This window comes from Clinocottus analis, unplaced genomic scaffold (assembly GCF_023055335.1).
Source record: "Clinocottus analis isolate CAN_PGR_092001 unplaced genomic scaffold, fCliAna1.0.p SCAF_21, whole genome shotgun sequence".
In the NCBI taxonomy this organism is placed as follows: Eukaryota; Metazoa; Chordata; class Actinopteri; order Perciformes; family Cottidae; genus Clinocottus; species Clinocottus analis.
This window is the reverse complement of record NW_027175943.1, coordinates 13,177,179-13,198,473: the sequence shown is the minus strand read 5'-3', so window position 1 is coordinate 13,198,473 and position 21,295 is coordinate 13,177,179. Positions and strand designations below refer to the sequence as shown.

The window sequence follows — 21,295 nt, the reverse complement described above, 5'->3', positions numbered from 1 at the left end:
CTCTGCCCCCGTTTCGTACTGTCCGGGATTTCAAAATGGAAATTATGACATGAGGACCAACATCAGCACACTGTTTCTCACGATCAAAAAGGCGGATCTATCTGACTCTGGACTGTACATCTGTGGAATTTATACTGGCAGTTTGTATTATACTTTCACTGTGATACGTTTAAACGTTAAAGGTAAGTCTTTTCTTTTGCGTCTTTTCCTGCTTATGTTGCAAAATATGATATAATAAGTGACTATATTGATCATATACGCAACACAATCACAATATTGATGCAAACTTTAAAACATATATATATATTTTGTGCCATATTTTAAATTTTTTCACCATAAGTTTATTGGAATTGTGTGTTAGGAGGACTGAGCAAAATAAGCTTACAAGGTGAGCCACGTGATGACGGGGACAGCGAGCGCAACGGTAAGATTCCCCAAAAGAGTTTCATCATTGTGCCGATCATCAAACGTTTGAATAAATACATTTAAAGGTTGAAAAGTCTCGTTTTTTGCGTCTGTGCGTATGACAGTAAAAACATCTTGAATCTTGAAACCGGCCAAAGTTTGAGACTGATCTCTTGTCTCCATTGCAAGGTGAGCCACGTGATGACGGGGACAGCGAGTGCAACGGTAAGATTCCCCAAAAGAGTTTCATCATTGTGCCGATCATCAAACGTTTGAAGGTGAAAGAGTTGAGCTGAAGTCAGTTCGGCCCGGTTGGATCGTGACCATGTTTAAAGTCTTTAAGGGGAAGTAGAGTCTAACTGGATGATCTCTGTTGAAGCGTGTAACAGGACGGTAACGCTGGCGAGTGTGATCCCGTCCGTCCTGAGCGTTCTGCTGGCCGTGGTCATCGTGGGTCTGGTTGTGAGGAACAGGAAGCTTCAGACAGGTACAGCTGTGATGTTGTGTTTTTAACCTGTGTCCATACGCTGCAGTAATCCTAAACTCTTTGTGGACCAAAGACAATGAAATGAGATGTTTTGTTTCTGTTTGTAGCTCATGAGGAAGAACCGCATCCAGAGCAAAGAGAGGTGAATACTATACTTTATATTACTGTTTAAGATAAAATAATCCTTTATTAGTCCCTCAGTGGGGAAATTACAGGATAACAGCAGCATTGCTCACAAGTAAATAAAGGTAAAAAAAAAAATCAATACAAATAAAAAGCACAGTTATAAAAAAAATTAAACAGTAAGAAGAATATTAAATATACATATGGAATAAAAATGTGTATAAAAATACTTAAACATACTTAAATGTAATGGATATTTTCAAAAGAACCTGATTGATGCTAATATTAGCTTGTCCCTAAAATAATGGTGTATAGTTGTTGACAAGAAGTGGCATTGTAGAAATGCTAGAATTATATTTAAGCATATTATTAACTCCGTTATATAGTTTGTGATAGGACCAAGAAATGTAGTCCTACGTTCATATCATACATATTGTTGTTTAAATAAAAGATTTAAGGGAGTCTAATCCTGTTTTCATTAGTGAATATTGTCCAAATATCAAAATGTGTATTGGCCTGAAATGTCCAGCATCTTTGGGCTGAATGGTGGAAATTAAAACCACGTCAATCACCACATTGAGATGCTCTTCTCACAGGATCTGGGCTCTGATGAACTGAACTACGCTGCAGTGGCTTTTCGACCAAAAGCAAAAAGAAGAGAGCCGGAGCCGCATGTCGTTTATGCCGCCACCAGATAAAACTCTGGAGGCGGGTGGACCCGGTGGATCACATGAATATACTTGTGTTTGCATGGCTTGCTGGTGAGAGGAAGACCACCCATTCTGCAATAAAGAGCACGTTCACTCATTCACAGAAGCATCTCTCCATGTGTTTGCTGGAGCAGGAGCGTGTCCTGAGCCTCTTAGAGCGGTAGAGTCAGATGGAGGTCTGCAACAGTAAAGGAGGGGGTGAGGTGCGCATCACTTGTTGCTGACAGAAATAAAATCGACCTTTGACCTGCAGTCGAAAGCTCCAGAACGAACAATGAGTTTTATTCTTTTATTTTCCTTGTCCCGCCCACGCATCTAAGTTTGGCTTTGGACCGCAAGGCAGCGACTTGTGATTCTTGGAAGCTCGGCTTTGCACGTTCAGAGTGAGCTGACGTCTCGTGCCACAGTCTCGGTGGGTGTTTTTAGAAATTGTGGGCTCACACTTGCGGATGTGACACCTTTTAAACGGCGTCTGACTGTGGTAGAAGGAAGTAACAAACTTTAAACCTACAAGAAAAGCAGAACCACAATGTTGTTGTTTGGAAACAACATTTAAGCAAATATTCAAATTTCAACCATGTCTTAAATATAAAAACCTGGATGACCAGCAACTTCCTGATGTGAAACTCAAAACCTTATTTTGAGAGTTATTTTACTTCACCTCAGAAGTCAACTATCTAATGATTGAAATGAGTTTCTCTTGATGGCATTGCTCTGGCATCCAGCATCCCTAATCACTCCATCAGCTGTTTAACAGCGCAGCCCCTGATCTGATTGGATGAAAGCCTGCTGCCCTGAAAAGCATTGCTGCAGGCTGAAGGCAGAGCAACAGAGGAAGACAGGATCTGTGCAATGAGAAAATTGATAGGGTAAAATGATTCTAAATAATAATTACAAAGTTGTGATTTAGGGCTATATCAAATAAAACTGAATTAAATTAAGTGGCTCTTTTTAGAAACGTGGTCTCAAACTTACAAAAGTCTCTGCCTGTGGTTGAAGGAAGTAACTAATTTTAAACCTGCGAGGAAAGCAGAACCGCAACGACATATTTGCTCAAATGTTGTTGTTCCCCTCTAGTTTTGATGTGCAGCCACACTCAGAGCATTTTATTCTCTCACCACAACAATGTTAACCGCTGTTCCTGCTTGTTACATTTTAGTAACCAGACTTCTGTCACTTTATCGTTAAAAAAATACCTGAGAATCAGACGTTGCAGGTTTAAATCATTTTGACTTTCGACCTTTAAAGTCTCTCTCACCATAGCTTCATGTTTGCAGCTTTTTAATTAGTGAGCCCTTGAAAGTATTTCTCTGAAAGCTTCTTAATAGTGTCGACTTTCAGGTTATTCATGTTGGATACAGAGAACCCAATAGAACGTCTCGGACCTCCCTCTGACGTCTCAGACAGTTCAAGTGGTTTGTCATCTTAGGTAATAGAGCGAGGAGTCACTTGATAGCAGTAGTAAGTTATCCCCCGTAGCTCCCCGACCTCCTGCACCCCAACATCTGCTGCCATCCCCCCCGGCTCCTGAGCCTCAGTCTCCAGCCACAGCAGCCTGGCATCAGGGTCTTCATCAGAGAACTGGAGCAGAGATCCTGAGCTCCGCAACGCCTTCAAACACTGCTGCAGCAGCAGACCGGCCTTCCGTCGCCCTTCCTTAGACCTCAACAAGGCATCTGTGGTGCCCTTGTCGACTATAAGGTCCACGCTGCCACAGCCGTAGCGCTCGTGGAGCCGTGTGCAGTCCAGCTCTACCAACTCCAGCTGAGACGAAGGACAGTGAGGTCGAAGGGCTTGGGCTCGGACTCGTTCCTGCATCAGTCGCACGGCTACGGGGGAAATGTCTGCACAAGTGACTCGGACCGGGAGAGGAGAGTGTCTGTAAATACAGGGCCCGAGAGCAGAAGTGCCACAGCCCATATCAAGTACTTGGAGCAAAGCGGCGGGGCGGGGCTCGGTCTGCAAGACGGGAAGAATGAAGTCCCGGACGGCATCGAAGCCAAAGAACCACTCAAAGTGTTTGAAGGTGGTCGTCCTGCTGCTGTTCTCCGTGTAGAAGCGGTCCCAGGTCGCCTTCTTATCCATGTTTTCAATCAGTTCAGCTGGGCAGGAACACAGATGGGATTGAGTCACAAGAGTTAGGAAGTGAACATCAGTAAAACACACAAACAACTTCTCTTATAGCCTCCATGAGTTGGCCATTATTTGCGGGAATACGTACATACATACATACATACATACATACATACATACATATAATATATGTATACGTGGATCTATTTATCTCAGTGTATTGCTATGTTATGAATTAGTTGCCTTCTAGTTATACTGGAAGGAAACTGAATGTATGAACCACATGCAGCCAGCAGGTGGCAGTGTAGCCCAGAACACGATAAAAGTGAGTATTGTATTTGTGATCTGTCTTTGGTCCGAAGAAGACACTAAACTTTTCTAGTTTGTCAAATGATTCACATTGCTCAATGAAATAATAAAAAAGTTCATTAGGTAACGTTAATGTTAAACAGAGCTACAAACCACCTCAAGCTTACACCAGCCCGCATTAAATGCTCCCTTTGTGAAGATCCTAATGATGCTTGTAATGTGTTGTATTAGCCTGCTGTCGCTGAGTGTCACTTCATTGCACACCTTTGAAGAAGAGCTACTTTAAGGGAAGCTCTTGAATTCATCTGTAGCCAACATATCGGTTTCAATTATCCAAGACAACAACACACACACTGAGGATATTAGCTATTCAATCGACCATAACGTTACTTATATACAACCTCTATAACATTATGGCTAGCAGTTAGCTCGTCGGCTCAGATTGTTGTTATGCGTTACTTCCTGTCACCATACCGACAGAAACATTCAGTCAACGCAGACATCTAAAATGATGGACACAACCTTTTGCTCTGAACCCACCTGTCAGAGAGGAGTGACGCCGCACTGCACCCGCCGCAGCTATTCTCCCAGCGGACAAAGTCAATAACTTAGGAAACGGAGACATTTTCCCTCAGCGACTTTGCTCGTCCTTCGTCTTGTCCCACGACAGACCTCTCACTCTGCCCACATGTCCCGGTCGCAAAAGCAGCGGCGAGAATTAGCGCCCGCGAAACCGGGAACGAGATAGCGTCTGCAGTTGGAGCAGAGGAGACAACCATCTTTGTTACGAGAGCAGCTATGACGCGTCCTGCGCATGCGCAAATCCAGGCGTAAACTATGAACGTAAACTACGAACGCATAGAGAAACGTACGCACATAACTGTTAACTCGTGTAGTACTCACTAAGTGAATATCAGGATAAAATCTTATCACGAGACCTGGTGAATTGAAAAGGAAAGAAAACAACTCTCTGATGTCTCTTTTGATTGGTCACTTTGAATACTAACCAATGGGTGTAAATAACCAAACCTATGTCATCAACATTGAGGCAGGTGGTCAGCTATATTAGGATTATTATGAATTAAAATATATTCACACCTGCAGAGCTGCTGCCCCAGACTAAAATTTCACAGCTTATGTGATGAATATTTTTCTGTTTAGTTTTATTTTAATATAACCAACATCTGTAATGTGAAAACATCAGTCTATGGAATATAGTGTCGATATTTTGCACATTTCGACACCTTTATTACTTTCAGCAAGAATGTTTGTTGAATGCATTTTTTCTCCGTCAGCTGATCTGAATCAATACATTTTAGGTCATTTTTTAAATTTCAGTTTATGTGTCAGCCAAAGGCAGACCGGCAGCCATTGGAGGTCACAGTAGCAACACCATCAGCTCAGTGACGTTAAAGCTACTGCGAGGAACTCAATACTTATTACCGATAATAAGTATTAAGAAAAAGCCTTCTCTCTGATGGTCTTGTTCGCTAATGTCAGATAGAAGCATCTGTAATTAAATCAGAATATTTTATAATAACTTAAAAGTCCCTTTAAGATGTGAAAAAAAGAGTTGTCATTGTTAGTTTACGCAGAAAAAACACGTGGCCAGCACTTATGATAACCCACTCGGGTCTGCATCTGTGGTTAACAAAGACAGTGCGATGTTTCGCACTTGTAATAAATGTGAAAGTTGTTTCTCATACAGACTCAAACGTGTATCCATCGTTCATCAGACAACTGAATCTGTCTTTTATGTCTTCAGGTCTTTATGTAAAACACGGCCCGCCTCCTCACGGTGAAAGCAGCCTCTCTGAAGCACAGAGCTTCAGTCACCATGAAGAACTTCACCTTGATGACGGCTTTAAGTCTCTGCAGCTTCAGTGAGTACTGCGTTTAGAGTGAAATGTTTATTTAAATCAAAAGTTCATGGTCCTTTAACAGAGCGTGGATCTTTATTGTGTGTGTGTGTGTGTTGCAGGCTGGATGTGTGTCTCAGGTTCAGAGTTTCAGACTGTGGATGTTCAGTCCGGTGGCGAAGTCACACTGCTGTGCTCCAACTTTTCAAGTACTCCGAGTCAGATCATGTGGTTCAGAGTGGTGAAGAGGTCGCGACCCAGCTCCATCGCCTCCATCTACAATTCTTTTGAGAAGGCGAATTTCTCTAAAGGAAAATTTGAAATAAGATCCAACAGCTCTGTGGTTTTCCTCACTATCAAACAAGTGAACGCATCCGACTCTGGATTGTACTTCTGTGGATTTTATCTCAGCAGGAATCCGGTTATTTATAATGCGACATATTTAGAGGTTCACGGTAAGATTGTTGTACAGTTTGGTCTGTTTTTGATTGATGTGGTCTTTTGAAACTTGGTGAAATCCACGATGTGGACTTCAGTTCTACACCTTAAATTCATCAGATGTTTTTTTTAAAAATCTGCCATTAATTTCTGTCCATCAATATTAATATGATTTCAAGCCCTTTAACGTTCAGAGTCTCATTCAACAGTTTTTCTTGTGGAAGCGATCGTGGCCGGCGTGACTCTTCTCCTGGTCTCGGTCATCATTGGTCTGTCTGTTAAAGTGAGAAAGCTTCAGAAAGGTACAATTGTTCTTTACTTCATTGTATTTTCACATCCTTCGTATTTTACAAAATGCATCAACAGCAATTTGTTTGAGCCGTGTGTTTCTGTCGTTTAGCTCTTGCTGAAAAGCAGAAACCACACCAGACGACGGTGACGTTCATTATCTTTGCTTCTCACAGGTTTTTATCTTTGTACATCAGCGGGTGCCATCATGACACTGTCTCGTTTCTTCTCTTTATTCTCAGAGCCGGAGCTCAGACGAGCTCAACTACGCAGCGGTGACTTTCCATCCGAAAGCCAAACGAAACCAGCAGCCGGCAGCAGAGAAGGAAGAGGAGACTACTGCTATTTATTCTGCCACCAGATAGACTCAGGAAACACCTGGACCACACGTTTTATTAATAAACTTCATCATAGACCGACAAAGATTCTGTATACTCTCATTTATGCTGATTATTTATAATCACACGCGTCTAGATTCTCTTACGGTGACGGTCAGATGGAGATCTCACTGTCCATCGTCAAGCCCCCCCTTCAGAAAAAAAAATGGTACAACCATGAAAAGCTATGGCATGTTTCAGGGTTAGTGATAGAAGTATAAGTAATATGAGCGTGGGCGAGAATTGTACAGTTAAATGTTAACCAATGTCATCACCCTGCAGGTCTACTGTGACCCTGCTTTCAACTTAATATTTGTATACTGACATAACATTGTGACTGCGCCCTCATGCGACAGGTTTCTGATCTAAGTAATAAACTGTGGGGAGGATGAATCAAGTATTTTCTCAAAAGAAATTGTAATGCATCGCAGCAGTAACAAGATGCTAACTGGGAAAACACCAGATTGGCAGTACAGCAGTGAACAGGGACACTGTGCTAGTGATTCAAACAGTTTATTTAGACAGGTCAACGTCAAAAACAGCAACTCAATACAAAGTACTGTAAATATGTCATCCGGTGAAGTTTTGGGTGTGAAATCAATGTTCATAATAAGTTCATTGCATCTTTAATTGATATGTTTTACAACAGTTTATAAATGTGCAAGACAAACGTGTATAATTTACTTTTTTTTGCCCAGGTCTGTTTAGTCAAACTCTTTAGGAGCCAAACCAAGCGATCCCGACTGCTTCTCTATCGGTCAAATTTGAAAAAAACACGGTCTTCAAAGCCTGCTGGATTCGATTACTGTAGTCTGTGCATTCCACTTCATGTTAGTTATGTATGCGTGTATGCATGTACGTACATATCTCTGTAAATTAGTCCATTTCCAGCAGCAAAACCTGGCTATAAAGAGTGTAGTAGATGGTTGTGTGTGTCACCTATGACTACCTAGAAAAGGGTACATATGAGCGTGTGCCGTCTGCAGTACTTTGTGCTTCAGTAGTCCTGAAGGCCCTGCACTTACCTGGTCACTCTGAAGGTCTCCAGCAGCCTGTGATGTCATCTCACCACAGAGTGAAGATAAGCTAGTCCCAGTTAACAAAGCTCACCTGGTGGAGAATGGCAGGAGTGTGATGCGCCCCTCCTCACCTAACCCCTAATGTGAAGCCTCACTTCTGGCACTAGAAGGGGAAACGTTAAGCGGGTTCGTTGGGGAATGAGGCGAGCTGCAGCATTCCAGACAAGAACAGGAGAGATCATTTTGAAATCAGCCGAACGATTTTCGTTGGTTTTACGGGATGCCACAAATAAACGGATAATGATTTTATACAGGCGGTTATCTTTTCGGAGATGTTTAGTGTTCGGAGCAATGCAAGCGGTAACACTGAAGGTTTTGTTTTTTAGCGCTTGGCATGAGGTCGGGCACATCTGTGAACAACATTGCTGCACAAATCCGTTTATTAAAACCAAGTTCGACAATGGACAGGTACATGTGAACGCTTTGCGGTAACCGCCCTACGAACGGTTACGTTCTACATTTGTCAAACCCAGACGTCTTAGCAGTTTGAAGTGTCACAGCAACGCCACATGGCGGTTTGGTTTTCGATGGGAAAGCGGAACATTATGGAACCAACGTGCAGATTGGATTTAATATCAAACAGTATTTAGTTCAGTTAAATCTAGTCACAAGTATCGCCTACGCTGCGTCCTACGGTCACACACAACATCAGAACACTAATTCTTCCAAAACGGAAATGTACAAAATAAAAAAACGCCTAATTCAGACGTCAAGCATATATTTATAAAAAAAATATATATACTACAGCACAATGACAAACTAAAACAATCAGAGGTGGGGGGGGGGGGAGGAAACGACTAAAAACTGTCCCAAATTAATAAAAACAAAAAACAGACGTGGACGTCAGTATTTCGGTTTCCTCCTGTGCGCATCGCAGTGGAACGCAACGCGCCCAGCCACAGACAGGGAGAGAGGATAGTGTCACGAGCATCAGGAGGCGGCGAGCGGCGACGCAGTTGACGACGATCCTGAAAAAAGAGCAAATGACACACATGAACTGTCTGTAACTGTTGATGCAAAGCACGCTGTTCCATCTGAATGATCTGCATGTGGAGGTCTGCATCGAGTCCCCTTCAGCCAGGACACTTTTTATTTATTTTTCCGGGTATGCCACTCTTATCACTTTTAGCTGAATTGCAGGACGAGTGCACTAGACGTGCATTGAGCAGCGCGTTAACTTGTTGAAGAGCACTTCGGACGCATGCTTTTTCAAACCTTGTTTTCTCCCCACAACAGCTGGAGCGGGCAGGACAAGCTGCCTCTGCCTTTACGAAGAAGATATGAACACCAGTCTACCTCAGACCTATTCTCACCTTCACGTGCCTGGGCCTTGCTTAATAAGCGTAGCGTGCAGGTGGTGGCGGAGGCAGTCGTTCTGCGTAGGGGTCCCTGGCGCGTGGAACTCCGTATGCAGGGACTCGGGAAACCGGAGAGAGTCGGGAGCGCTCGTAGGAGTAGCCATTATTAGCGGGGGGCATTGGCGCGGTGGGCGCCCTCCGTAGAGGACTGCGATCTCGGGCGTAGTACGAGGACGGCGGTGGTGGGAGGGGACGACGCTCGTACGGATCGAGCGACGAGGGCATAAGACGGTCTCGGACGACGGCTGAGGGGGGAGGCGGAGGAGGAGGTGCGCCGGCACGTTGGTCCTCGTAGGCGCCCATGCCGTACGGACGGGCTCTGTACTTCTCATAGTAATCTACCACGCCGTATCTTTCCCTGTCACCCTCGTAGGGACGTTCAGGATAAACTGCTCGTCTAGGGGGAGGGGGTGGCAGAGGAGGGGCGGGGTAACCTGGGGGCATATGGCCGAGGCGGCCACGCATGTAGCTCGGTGGGGGAGGCTCGTGCCTCTCTCCTGGGTAGCGAGGGGGCCAATAGCCGCCCCGGTCTGGAGGAGGCGGCGGCGGCGGGTAGTCTTCTCGTTCATCGTGCCTGGGACGGCTCTTAGAAATCTGGACATGGATGCGTTTGCCTAAATACAAACAACAAAAACACAGATAAAAAGGGGAAAATGGTTTAATAAGTTTAAAGGATCACGACCACAGCTTTACTCTTTGTACTTCATGATCCTTTCTTACCTTGAAATTCAGTATTGTCCAGTCCCTTGATGGCATCCATGGCCTCGTCAGAGTTGGACATGTGTACAAATGCAAAATTCTTGACAATAGCGCACTCTGTGACTGAGCCGTACTCCTCGAAGAGACCACGGAGCTCATCATCGACGCCCTTTTCTACGTTAGCTACATGCAGTTTGACGGAGCCCTGGTTCTTCCCGTGGCTGGCCTCCACGTTGATGGGTGTGCCGTGAAGCTTGTAGAGGTGCAAAGTCTTAATGGCTTTGGTGGCGGCCTTGCGGTCGTCCATGTGGATGAAGGCGTAGTTCTTGATGATGGCACATTCTGTGACCGTGCCGTGCTCGGAGAAGAGCGCCTTGATTTCTTCCTGGTCCGACTCGCGGGGCAGGTTCCCCACGAAAATCTTCACCATGGTTAAAGATCTATTTCAGAGCAAATGAGAGAAAATGGTATGTGTAGAGATGGAGAGAGAAACAAACGTGAATACACATTGCATCCACAGTCAGCGTTATAATTAAAACAAAATAGTAAAAGTTAACTATGACGAACCTAAATATGTTTTTCTGATACTAGTATCGTGTGAATTAAACAGGCCTGCTCATTTCAAAATGGCGGACGTCAGTTTTACTGACGCTGCAGGTAACTCTCCTTAATTTACAGATTTTTACACAAGTTATCCACCGTGAACATGTTATGTAATCGAAACGTCTCTTTTATATGTATTACTATAATGCTAGCAGGTGGAATTCCCAGACTAATACAATTCCTGGTGTTGGTGAAGCCAGTCTGCTCGTGCTAGCTTTAGCTTGGCAGTGAGTCCACGCTAACACAAAGCACCGATGTCCACAGGAGCGTAACTAAACAAGTAACATATTCAAACAGAAAAATGTGTTGCGGGATTTTTTATTGCAGCGAATTGTACACATCGATACATTTGCATTCAAGTTTACCTTTATATTGGGGGTCTCGACAAAGAATTTAAACCGCTTTCCTTAAATCGAGTCGACTTATCTTTTCTCCGCTGTGCAATATCCAGCTCGACAGCTATGAGACGCGTCTCGGCCTACTCGGCCTTCGATTGGCGAGGACTCGATGCCTCCCTGCACTGGATTGGGTAGATTTAAGCTCGAGGCGTGTGATTGGTTAGTTTCAGGGTAAATACATCGAGGTAAGCCAATCGCGAGGCAGAGTGGGCGGGACTTTCCTTCTTCTTCGTCTGTTTCGTCGTATGTAGCTCACAGCCGACCCATAACAACACCGCCACCCATTGTCTTTAAGGATAATGTCAATAAAAGTTTAACTACTGTAGCTGCCTTGTTTATGCTATGGATACCGTGCTATGGGTTTTACTAACACATTGTCTGTTCTCAGTGCGTGACTATATGTCACATACTCCCTGATTCTGTATGCATTATAAAGTTACAAACGAGCCAAAAAAAAACCTGTAGTTAATGCCTCTATTGTCCGAATAACCAAATAAATGTTGTTAATAATTCACTCTGTCTCGTACTTTGTACTGCTTCGTTTATTTACTTGGCAATAAAGGAATTACATTTTGAAATAACTTCTTCTGTTTTAATATGTAACCGTAGTTTTATAGCAGAGTTTATAGTTCCCGCAAGTCATCGACTGAAACTGCAGTGTTTCTTCCTTTCTGTTTCAAGTTACGTCATCGAGGAATTTTCTGTTGTAATGCTGCGTTCAAGCACCGGTCTAAAAATTGTATGTTAGACAACAGCAATGTTTGTAATTAGTGCGCTCAAAAAAAAAAAACGAGCGTTGTCATCAACGATGAGCCAATTCAACACCAGAGAATGACTCTTCTAGTCCGAACATCTGAACTTTAAGTGTGAAATAATACAAAATTGATGAATCAGATAATCCCCTTTCAAAAATTTGAAAGAGTCAATTGTTTACTACAAGTTGATTAAAATGAATCTAAATTAATTGTCTGATAATCAGTGAACTGGTTACACGTTTTTCTGCACCTACGTTTCACTAATGAGCTTTGGAGTGACTTGTTAGAAATGTTTTACTGGTCAAACACAATTGTGAGTTGAGCTGGCGGTCAACATACATTTCTGTTATGTGTGTTTTGTGTGTCAGTGTTTTCAACATTGATTTTTTTTCACCTTTGAAAGCAGCATGACGCTGGTTCCTGTGGGAGTGACGAAACTCAGCAGCTCAAAAAACTAAAACAGCAGAAGGGGAACGTGTCTCCCAGCAGCAGCAGCACCTTTAGTTTGTCTCCTCTGGGTGAGGTAGGGTGTCATCGAGTCCTCTTCGAATTCAAGTGAAGCGTCGACACTCAGGTAACATGTCTAACAGCAGCAGATCATGTGTTACTTTGCTTTATGTTGGATTGATACGATTCGTCATCTCACTGGATTCCTAACTCGTGTGTCTTTCTTCCCAGCAGCCTCTCCTGACCAAAGGTCAACAGGTCAACTGTCCTCCTCTGATTTCATCCGGAGCTTTATTTTGTTCTTCCGCGATGAATATCTCGTCCCAGACGCTGGAGACAGAGGAGGACCTCCTGACCTGCCTCCGAGTCAAGCTGTACCACCCTCAGCAGAGCCGTAGGGGCCTTTACGAGCTGCTCCCTCTAGGGGCCAAAAGCAGACACTCGGCGGAGGACCCCCTCCGGCTGGGACGCGACGCCCAGGTCTGCGCCCTCGCCCTGGCCGACGCCCGGGTGTCCCGCAAGCAGCTGGCCCTGCACGCCTACCGCACGCCGCGCAGCCCGGACACGCTGTTCGCCATCCAGAACTTGAGCCAGCGGGGCCGGCTGTCGGTGAACAGCACCGCGCTGGGCTACCTGGAGAGGGCGGAGCTCCCGGACAAGGCCCTGGTCCGGTTCGGGGAGTACGAGATGCTGATCGTCCGGGAGTCCGGCGAGGCCAAGGGGAGCTTCGAGGTGGAGCTCGAGGTGCTGGAGGTACCTCCGTCCAGGGAGACGTGCACGCCCAGTATGACGCCGGTCATGGAGGCGGGCTCGGGGGGGATGGACAGCTATCGAGGTGAACTCAGAGAGGGCCCCTTCCGAGAGGGCCCCCTCGAGTCGGATGAGACGGCCATGCACGGCTCCTGATGAAGAGGCTTTTTTACTCTGTCGCCGGCTTGCATTGTGGCTTCTGCGTGGTTGTGCCTGTTGGAGCACAGCAGGCTTGGCTGAATCCCTCTTTGTAATGTGAAATCAGAGCTTTATTTAGCATTTACACTGTATATATTTATATATTACTCCATGTCTATAGATTAAAAACAGCTCTTTTTAAAGTGTTAAATGCTGTAACTTCTCAAAGATGTTCATTTTCTACTTTTTCAACTTGAGCACAAACAAACAAAAAAGTTGTCAAACACTTGCTATAGTCGCTATTTATTTATTTATATTAATATATTACTAACAAAGGATTCTTTTATTTCATCTTACTCTTAACAAGTCACACATTTGGATGTCTCACATTTCATAAACAGGCTAGATTGAGACACCAGCTCCCTTCCTGACATCAAACCCTCAGGAGCGTGTGCACGTTCAGTCTCATGAAGTATTCCTTAGAGCAAAGCCGTACCCATACAATGTTGAAATACAGTTATTATTACTGGCACACTCATCTCATTGCAGTTATACTATTCTTATGTGACTCCAGCTTTCTAATAAATGTATGAGTCAAATCCAACTTTACCTCTGTAGTGGTGTAATGTTGTGTGGACATACTACAGTACAAGTACCAGAACAGTGTACTTCAGGACAACACTTGAGTACTTGGTTCCCCCTCCACTTATTTCAGACCAGGCTGTGTAGACAGGTTTTTAACTAATAGTCTCAGATCAAAGTCCAGTCTTACTGTAGAATCTTCTATCTGCTTGTGTTTCATTTACAAGCAGGGCAGCGATGTGAGATCTTTATCTGTTGGCGGTAAAGGGGAGCAGGCTTCAGGGAGGAACACGAGGCCTGACGCGCAGGCGGCTGGACCGGTCTTGCAGGCCCCGATAGAAGGAGTTAAGGGACACATGATGTCCCTCGGCTGGATTTCAGCAAGAAGGGAGGGTGCTTACCGGAAAGAGCACCCTCATATGAACTCAAATAACATTTAGTGAGCCATCGCCTCGCCTCCGCTCAAAAAAAGGAAGAAAGAAAGTAACACTATCTGGAAGGATTTCATTTCAGTTTCCCGTAAGGGCCGCCTCACACAGCGCGTGAGGGGTGTGCAGGGTGTGAGGTGTCTGCAGGGTGTGAGGGTCTGCAGGGTGTGAGGGGTCTGCAGGGTGTGAGGGTCTGCGGGGCGTGACGGATTTGCACTGCGTGAGGGGTCTGCAGGGTGTAAGGGGTCGGTTTGCAGGGTGTGAGGGGTCTGCAGGGTGTGAGGGGTCTGCGGGGCGTGAGGGGTTTGCAGGGCGTGAGGGGTCTGCAGGGCGTGAGGGGTCTACAGGGCATGAGGGGTCTACAGGGCGTGAGGGTCTGCAGGGTGTGAGGGATCTACAGGGTGTGAGGGGTCGGTCTGCAGGGCGTGAGGGGTCTACAGGATGTGAGTGGTCTGCGGGGCATGAGGGGTCTGCGGGGCGTAAGGGGTCTGCAGGGTGTGAGGGGTCTGCGGGGCATGAGAGGTCTGCGGGGCGTAAGGGGTCTGCAGGGTGTGAGGGTCTGCAGGGCGTGAGGGGTCTGCGGGGTGTAAGGGGTCGGTCTGCAGGGCGTGAGGGGTCTACAGGATGTGAGGGTCTGCAGGGTGTAAGGGGTCGGTCTGCAGGGCGTGAGGGGTCTGCAGGGCGTGAGGGGTCTGCAGGGTGTAAGGGGTCGGTCTGCAGGGCGTGAGGGGTCTGCAGGGCGTGAGGGGTCTGCAGTGATCTTTCCAGCCCGCTTCCTGACTCTGGAGGTGTACAAGTCCAGGATAGAAGGTTTTAACAATAGGAATTATCCAGCCGGGATGGAAGAAATGGTTTTATCAGCGAGGACACCGCCACATCCTATAATAAATCACGTGATGAAGCCGGACTGTGATAAAATGTCAATAAAAAAAAAAAAGGTGAGCACAATGTAGACTGCTGTTTATACTATCAGTGTCAAAAGCATACGTTGTGGAAAGTATAACCATATCCTAACGTTCTTTTAGGAAGAAAAGAAAAAAGACAACGCAAGCTTGTCTAAATAAAATGAGTCAATTTATTTTCTCTGGTTTGTCATGTTGGAACTTTTCATACTGAACACCATGTATAAAATGTTTTATCCATATTAAATTATTTGACAATTTATTAAAAAAAAAAAAAAGGTTCATTCAATACAATCAAGTGCTACAAACATTTGTATGCAACTGCTTTCACACAGTAACCCAACATGCAGAGTTTTAAGGATCGTAGTTTATAGACAATATAAAATATGGTCACTTGTCTTGTAAATATGCCATGAACTCCAGGAGACTGATATAGTTTAGCCTCTGTCAGTTTGAGAGGTCATCAACTGCAGAGAATAAGACCGTGCAGGTTTCTCCTCAACGTTCCCTCCAGATCCACCAAGCTTTCACCGAGGGTCAAAATCCACTTCCTGTGAACAAACGAACCAGAAGACACCGTCACTGAACGCTCACATCAACAGGTCTGTGGTGGACTTCACAGTGAACTCGCTTCACCTTTTAACAACCGGGACGCCTCGGCCATCCGTCTTATTCTCGTGACGTTCAGAGGATTCACTCCGAGGTCGTCAGTCGGCAGAGCAAAGAGCGGCCTGGAGACAAAGAGACGGCGTCAGCGGTCCCGCTCGCCACATCTTCATTACCTCATACTGAGGGTCATTTATCAACGGCAGGAAACTAAAAATAAGGTTTGTTTTTGTAATATTTTCCTTCATCCAAACCGCTGGAGCCGATCCCAGCTGTCATTGGTTGAAGGCAGGGCCTGGACAAGTTGCCAGTTTATCGCAGACAGACAACCGTTCACACTCACATTCACACCTACGGGCAGAGTTCAATTAACATAAGCTGCATGTCTTTGGACTGTGAGAGGAAGCCCATGCCGACACGAAATGTGTGAAGTGTGGCTCTGAACCACCTCTTGCTGTGAGGCAGCAGTGCTAGAGCCACTACACCGCCGTGCAGTCATTTTGTCCTGTGCTGGAGCATTACAATAAAAGTCACGTTTTTTTTTTCCAGTTTTCTGGGAACACTGCAGTATGAAAACAAAAGCCCAAGAGGGAGTCATCGCATGAGTATGTGGTGTTATGGGGTAAGAGATTAAACAGTTCCTACCTCGGGTCTGCTGGATGCTGCACGTCTTCCAGGGGGGACTTACCATGAGCTGGCCTCTCCTGCACTGAGTCTAATAACCTACAAAGAGTAAAAATACTAAGAATACCAACACTGCATGCAATTTGTGGTATACAACATGTAGATGAGACAAAAGACAATAACTGACTTGTGTGTAGTGTGAACTCTACGGAAGAAATGAAAGACGCAAAAAGACTAGAGGAGAATTGTTGCCGTGAGCCGCCGCAAAGCGCATTTGATTTTGGATTTGATTTGATTTCGCTTCAAGGAGGAGGGGAAAAAACAAACAAACTAAAAACTGATGGGCTTGACACAAGGAAGGCAACGGACTGCCGAGGACGCCGCGCAGAAACATCGCAGGGAGGAACTTGCGGAGGGCCACAGGAGACGTGAGAACCAAAATCGACGACTCAAGTAGCGATGGAGTCGGTCAACGGCGAGGGAACAGCCGCGCTAAAAAAACATTGGTTTCTCCCCCCTCTTTGCGTCAGAAGCTCGGGCACTCGGGTGAACGTGACAGGATGTCAAAGGAGAGCGGTTTGGGTTCGCAAACAGATCAACAGTCCCGCATGTTTTCCCCACTGGAGACAGCTGGGGCCGGCGAAAACGTCACGTCACCCACCATGTGTCAAGAGGATGAACTCTGAGAGTGAAGCGCATGAGGAGATTGAACGCCTGGATATTACGGAGCACATCTGGTGAATGGCGGCTACCTGCCGCGTAAGACACAAAAAAAAAAGGCCTACCGCAACGAGGAAGAACTTCACAGTTAAAACGGAGTTTTTGGTTTGATTTGTTTATTAAAAACCCTTCAAATGAAAAGCAACTTGTAAAGTAAATAAAATCATACATAATGGTGCTATAGATTCTATTTTCGCAAGAAAAGAGAACACAAAGTTTAAAAAGAACAAAACCACACTGGAACTATGGACCGGTCATGCCTCTTCACTGAATAATTTATAACTTATTTTGATTTCGTGATCAACGTTGGCCTTAGCACAATAATGTTGTTCCACAAAGACTATATTTAATCATTTTAAATGACTTCCCTTCTTATGAAATGATGTCAGTTTCCCCAGAGGCCAAATTAATTTAGAAAAGATCGAAGAGCAGGAGGATTGTTGACCGCCAACAGTACTGCGTCTCGCTGAAATACACTTAGCACCTAAGCCAGCATCCTATTCTGCACAACACTTTTTGAACAGTAAAACAAGCAAGAGGAACAGAAGAAGCATGAACAGCTCAGAGAAATACGTGAACTGTAGACATGGAATCATATGTTTTAAAGTATGGGGCTGTCTGCAATACAGTATCTTCCAGTAAGTCTCAGGCGAACGCAACGCAATCCGCCATAGACGAAGGGGGGATGTATAGCGCCACGTACATCAGCAGACGACGACGATCTTGTCATATTCTAAACCTGGAAAGAGAGCACACCACACATGTCAAGGAGCGGGTTTTAGTCAGGAGTCGCGCAAGACTGATCTTTGATGCTAAAGCAACAATATATTAGGAATTAAGAGCTCTGGCTGATGGTGATGGGTTCAAACGTGATTCTATTGCAATTTAGGAATGCAGCTCATCGAATTGATTTAGGTACATATTTAGATAAGTCACCAGGTCTACTTCTTATTAATGTGATTCATCATATCAGGAACCATCCACCCTCCGTGCTCACCTTGAGTTACTCTTGTGGGACTAATAGCCTGCGTATCGTGGTGGCGGCGGCGGCGCCTGCGACCCATCCGAGTAGGGGTCCCTGGGCCGGGGAGCTGGATACATCGGCGCCGCGTACATCGGAGGCCTGGACAGCGGTGAGAGCCGGGAGCGCTCGTAGGGATACCCGTTACCAGCTGACATCGCAGGCGGAGGCGGGGCTCGTCTGATGGGGCTGCGGTCCCTGGTCATGTACGCGGGCGGAGCGGGCGGCGCGCGCTCGTAGGGGTTGGGGGCGCCCATCCCGAGGCGTTCCCTTACCAGCGCCGAGGGAGGAGGCGGAGGAGGGGGGTTGATGCCGGAGCGCCTGTCATCGAACCCGGCGCCGTAAGGCCGGGCTCTGTATTTCTCGTAGTAGTCGACCATCCCGTAGGCCTCTCGCTCGCCGTAGCCACGGTCGGCGTACGGCGCCCGTCTTGGGGGCGGGGGCGGCGGAGGCAGCGGCGGGGGAGCGTACGCGGACATGCGGTCTCTGAAGGGAGGCTCGGGCCGCTCCCCTGGGAAGCGTGGAGGATAATAGCCACCTCTCGGTGGAGGCGGATATTCCTCTTCCTCCTCGGGCCCTCCTCTGGGTCTGCTTTTTGAGACCTGAACATGTATGCGCTTTCCTGAGAGGGAGAAAAAAAAAAATCAATGTCCGTCAGACTACGAACAGCATGGACAACAAACCCTTTAATTAATTCATTAATGGAGAAGAATATAAAATAGACCTACCTTGAAAATCTGTGTTGTCCAGGCCCTTTATGGCGTCCATGGCCTCGTCACAATTGGCCATGTGTATGAAGGCAAAGTTCTTGACAATGGAGCACTCCTTGACCGAGCCGTACTCTTCGAACAGCTCACGGAGCTCGTTGTCGAAGCCCTTCTCCACGTTGGCGATGTGGAGCTTCACAGGGCCCGGGTTCTTCCCCCTGCTGGGCTCCACGTTGATGGGCCGGCCGTCCAGCTTGTAGAGATGGAGCTCGCGGATGGCCTTGGTGGCCGACTTCCTGTCGTCCATGTGGACAAAAGCATAGTTCTTGAACTTGGCACTCTCCGTCACCGTGCCGAACGGGGTGAACAGAGCCTCGACGTCCTCCTTCCCAGTGTCCTGGGACAGGTTCCCAATAAAAATCTTGACCATGGTTGCTCCAGTGTACTTCTGTAAAAAGGGATAAGACAGAATGAAACACAAGCCAGTTACGTAACGTCAACAGGAGAAAGTGGCCGGTGAGAGGACGAATGGTGAATCCATAACGTCATAACCAGGAAATAGACAGCGTGTAATCGAGACGACTGCCGGAGGCAACCCGGGGAAAACAATAACTAGAATAACCTTAACAAACTGGAACCTTTTCCACGGGTGTTGAGCGACTTTAATTACAGCTAACGTTTTACAAAAACAAAAATAAGCTTAAATTGATTAAGTTTCAGTGTTCGCACTTCCTGGTCAGAGAGCCGCGAGCCGGGCTCGTTTTATTTGAATGGTTTGTATTAGCGCGCTAGCATTAGCTCAGTTAGCCATTTTGTCTCGTGCGACTGTAACCAAATTAAATCCAGTTAGGCCGCCGATACTTCGTGCAGGTGCGGTTGAAATATGCGAGTGAAGCCAGAGCAGTAACAAAAAGCAAAAGCAACAATTAGAAATTGGCGTAAATACGAAACCACTCACGTCTCGCTTCTGTTCGGCGCCACAACGAAGTCGAAACTAGCCAGGATGCGACCCAGTGGATTACCAGCTGGCGATGAGCGCACAATCAGGGCTCTGATTGGTCCGCTGGCGTGTCTCTCAAGGTACACGCGCCGTGATTGGGTAAAGACACGAAGGGCGTTTTTATGCGGAAAAGGCGTTTCATCATGGCGGCTCGCTCGAAAAGTTTGTTTTCAACATGTTTCCAATTTACAACTTTAATAACTACGTTTGTGCATACGTCATTCTTTTTCTTTTCATGTTTTGCGGTCACATCACATGTTAATATATAATTTGAGAGACGATGTATGCTAATTTTCTTTATCTTTTTTGTCACCTTACATACACATCTACAGCATCTAAGATGCACGAGGAGTTGAGTCAGTGGAGAATCAGCGACAACGTACATTTTACACGATGAATCAATAAAAAGCCCATGGTTGAAAGAAGTGAGTCCTTGACACTTAAAAGTATAAGTGAATTTCTGTCACCACAGAACAGAAATTGTATTATTTTACTCTGGATGCCCTCTTTGGTCAGCGACCTCCATGTGATCCTGAATCGGAAATTAAACACAGGCACATTCCACACGTGCAACATAAACTGATGAAATGAGTTCAGTAAGATGGGAAATTACAAACACAATAAGTTTTAAAAGGTATAGGAAGAAATTACCTGTGCTATTGTGTGAGTATTCTAAGATTAGGTAAATAAACTCAAGTCAACATACTTTTTCGTGAAGTCAAGCAGTTTTGAATCAGAATCCAGCAAAACAGACCAGCAATGATTAGGTATTAACGGTCAGGCAATGCCGCGAATTTAATCCATGCATCCTCCTCAAACACCACTTGCTTTCTGGAGGCTTCAGGAGGAACAAGGCCTCCTAGTGTGGCCTCTGCGATTAATCCCAAAAGCAGAATGAAAAAGTATTCCCCAAAGGATGAGACTTCCCTTCTGAGTCCACGCAATCAAGTTCACCTCCAGCTCCACTGTAACCCTCCCAAGAAAAAGATATGGATGAACATGTGATTATAGTGCGAATACATACAGGACCACGGCGAGTGAGGGGTCAGATGTCCAGAAGTTTCACCCTTTTTTGTTTTTTTAAACAAATGGTTCACCATCATTTTTCATTAGAAATGAATGAATGTTTTAATTGCCATTTTTGTAAAAGAAAAAAGGTAAATTACAGTGTAAAAAGAAAATAGTCAGAGAAAGCTAAAATACTTCTGCTGGATGCTATACACATGGAAAAGTCATCTCAGGTCCAGCGTCTCTGTGGATCCAGGAACAGTTGACAACTCACAGTTGGGATGGCGGACAAATAGCTGGAGACACATTTGACACCAGTGACGAGTTCAAGGACTGCAGTATAATAACTAACTCTAGTTCTAGGTGCGGTGTCCAGAGTTCGGGCCTGTATTAAAAAGAAC

At 45.6% G+C, this 21,295-nt stretch overlaps 4 protein-coding genes and 1 long non-coding RNA gene across 6 annotated transcripts; 3 read left to right on the top strand and 2 right to left on the bottom strand.

The window, feature by feature from the left end:
* Positions 1-531: 531 nt before the first annotated feature.
* Positions 532-1,920, top strand: LOC137792622 (uncharacterized). The gene is made up of 4 exons (XR_011078114.1): positions 532-630; positions 785-892; positions 1,000-1,034; positions 1,612-1,920. It is a non-coding gene; the product is annotated as an uncharacterized lncRNA (long non-coding RNA).
* Positions 1,921-2,989: 1,069 nt separating this feature from the next.
* Positions 2,990-4,910, bottom strand: cskmt (citrate synthase lysine methyltransferase). Of its 2 annotated transcripts, none has more exons than XM_068588360.1 (2): positions 4,648-4,910; positions 2,990-3,827 (listed from the first exon to the last, which is right to left on the bottom strand). In XM_068588360.1, exons 1-2 carry the CDS (start codon positions 4,730-4,732, stop codon positions 3,151-3,153), a joined length of 762 nt encoding a protein of 253 aa, XP_068444461.1. In that variant the 5' UTR covers positions 4,733-4,910; the 3' UTR covers positions 2,990-3,150. The 2 variants fall into 2 exon arrangements, with proteins under 2 accessions (XP_068444461.1, XP_068444462.1); XM_068588361.1 differs by lacking the exon at positions 4,648-4,910 and adding an exon at positions 4,372-4,631.
* On the top strand, positions 4,625-7,074 carry LOC137792621 (uncharacterized). The gene is made up of 6 exons (XM_068588362.1): positions 4,625-4,975; positions 5,873-5,990; positions 6,089-6,421; positions 6,614-6,706; positions 6,805-6,839; positions 6,935-7,074. Exons 2-6 carry the CDS (start codon positions 5,945-5,947, stop codon positions 7,055-7,057), a joined length of 630 nt encoding a protein of 209 aa, XP_068444463.1. The 5' UTR covers positions 4,625-4,975; positions 5,873-5,944; the 3' UTR covers positions 7,058-7,074.
* A 1,436-nt stretch (positions 7,075-8,510) lies between these two features.
* On the bottom strand, positions 8,511-19,906 carry rbm4.3 (RNA binding motif protein 4.3). The gene is made up of 10 exons (XM_068588343.1): positions 19,845-19,906; positions 18,908-19,334; positions 18,177-18,801; positions 14,928-15,086; positions 14,745-14,883; positions 14,414-14,647; positions 13,042-13,235; positions 10,227-10,645; positions 9,462-10,120; positions 8,511-9,116 (listed from the first exon to the last, which is right to left on the bottom strand). The coding sequence occupies exons 2-9, from the start codon at positions 19,314-19,316 to the stop codon at positions 9,483-9,485; spliced, it is 2,817 nt and encodes a 938-aa protein (XP_068444444.1). The 5' UTR covers positions 19,317-19,334; positions 19,845-19,906; the 3' UTR covers positions 8,511-9,116; positions 9,462-9,482.
* On the top strand, positions 12,430-13,807 carry tifa (TRAF interacting protein with forkhead associated domain). Its single transcript, XM_068587561.1, has 2 exons — positions 12,430-12,535; positions 12,643-13,807. The coding sequence occupies exon 2, from the start codon at positions 12,718-12,720 to the stop codon at positions 13,312-13,314; it is 597 nt and encodes a 198-aa protein (XP_068443662.1). The 5' UTR covers positions 12,430-12,535; positions 12,643-12,717; the 3' UTR covers positions 13,315-13,807.
* Positions 19,907-21,295: the final 1,389 nt, after the last annotated feature.

Coding starts and splice junctions, on each gene's coding strand:
- cskmt (XM_068588360.1), bottom strand. CDS start 4,732: ATGTCTCCGTTTCCTAAGTTATTGACTTTGTCCGCTGGGAGAATAGCT. Junction 3,828..4,647: donor GCGTCACTCCTCTCTGACAG/GTGGGTTCAGAG, acceptor GTTCCTGCCCAG/CTGAACTGATTGAAAACATG.
- LOC137792621 (XM_068588362.1), top strand. CDS start 5,945: ATGAAGAACTTCACCTTGATGACGGCTTTAAGTCTCTGCAGCTTCA. Junction 5,991..6,088: donor TTTAAGTCTCTGCAGCTTCA/GTGAGTACTGCG, acceptor TGTGTGTTGCAG/GCTGGATGTGTGTCTCAGGT. Junction 6,707..6,804: donor AGTGAGAAAGCTTCAGAAAG/GTACAATTGTTC, acceptor TCTGTCGTTTAG/CTCTTGCTGAAAAGCAGAAA.
- tifa (XM_068587561.1), top strand. CDS start 12,718: ATGAATATCTCGTCCCAGACGCTGGAGACAGAGGAGGACCTCCTGACC.
- rbm4.3 (XM_068588343.1), bottom strand. CDS start 19,316: ATGGTCAAGATTTTTATTGGGAACCTGTCCCAGGACACTGGGAAGGAG. Junction 13,236..14,413: donor GCACACCCCTCACGCGCTGT/GTGAGGCGGCCC, acceptor TCACCTCGATAG/CTGTCCATCCCCCCCGAGCC. Junction 10,646..13,041: donor GGGAGCTCCGCCCTCTCCAG/GTAGCCCAGCGC, acceptor GCTCTGAAATAG/ATCTTTAACCATGGTGAAGA.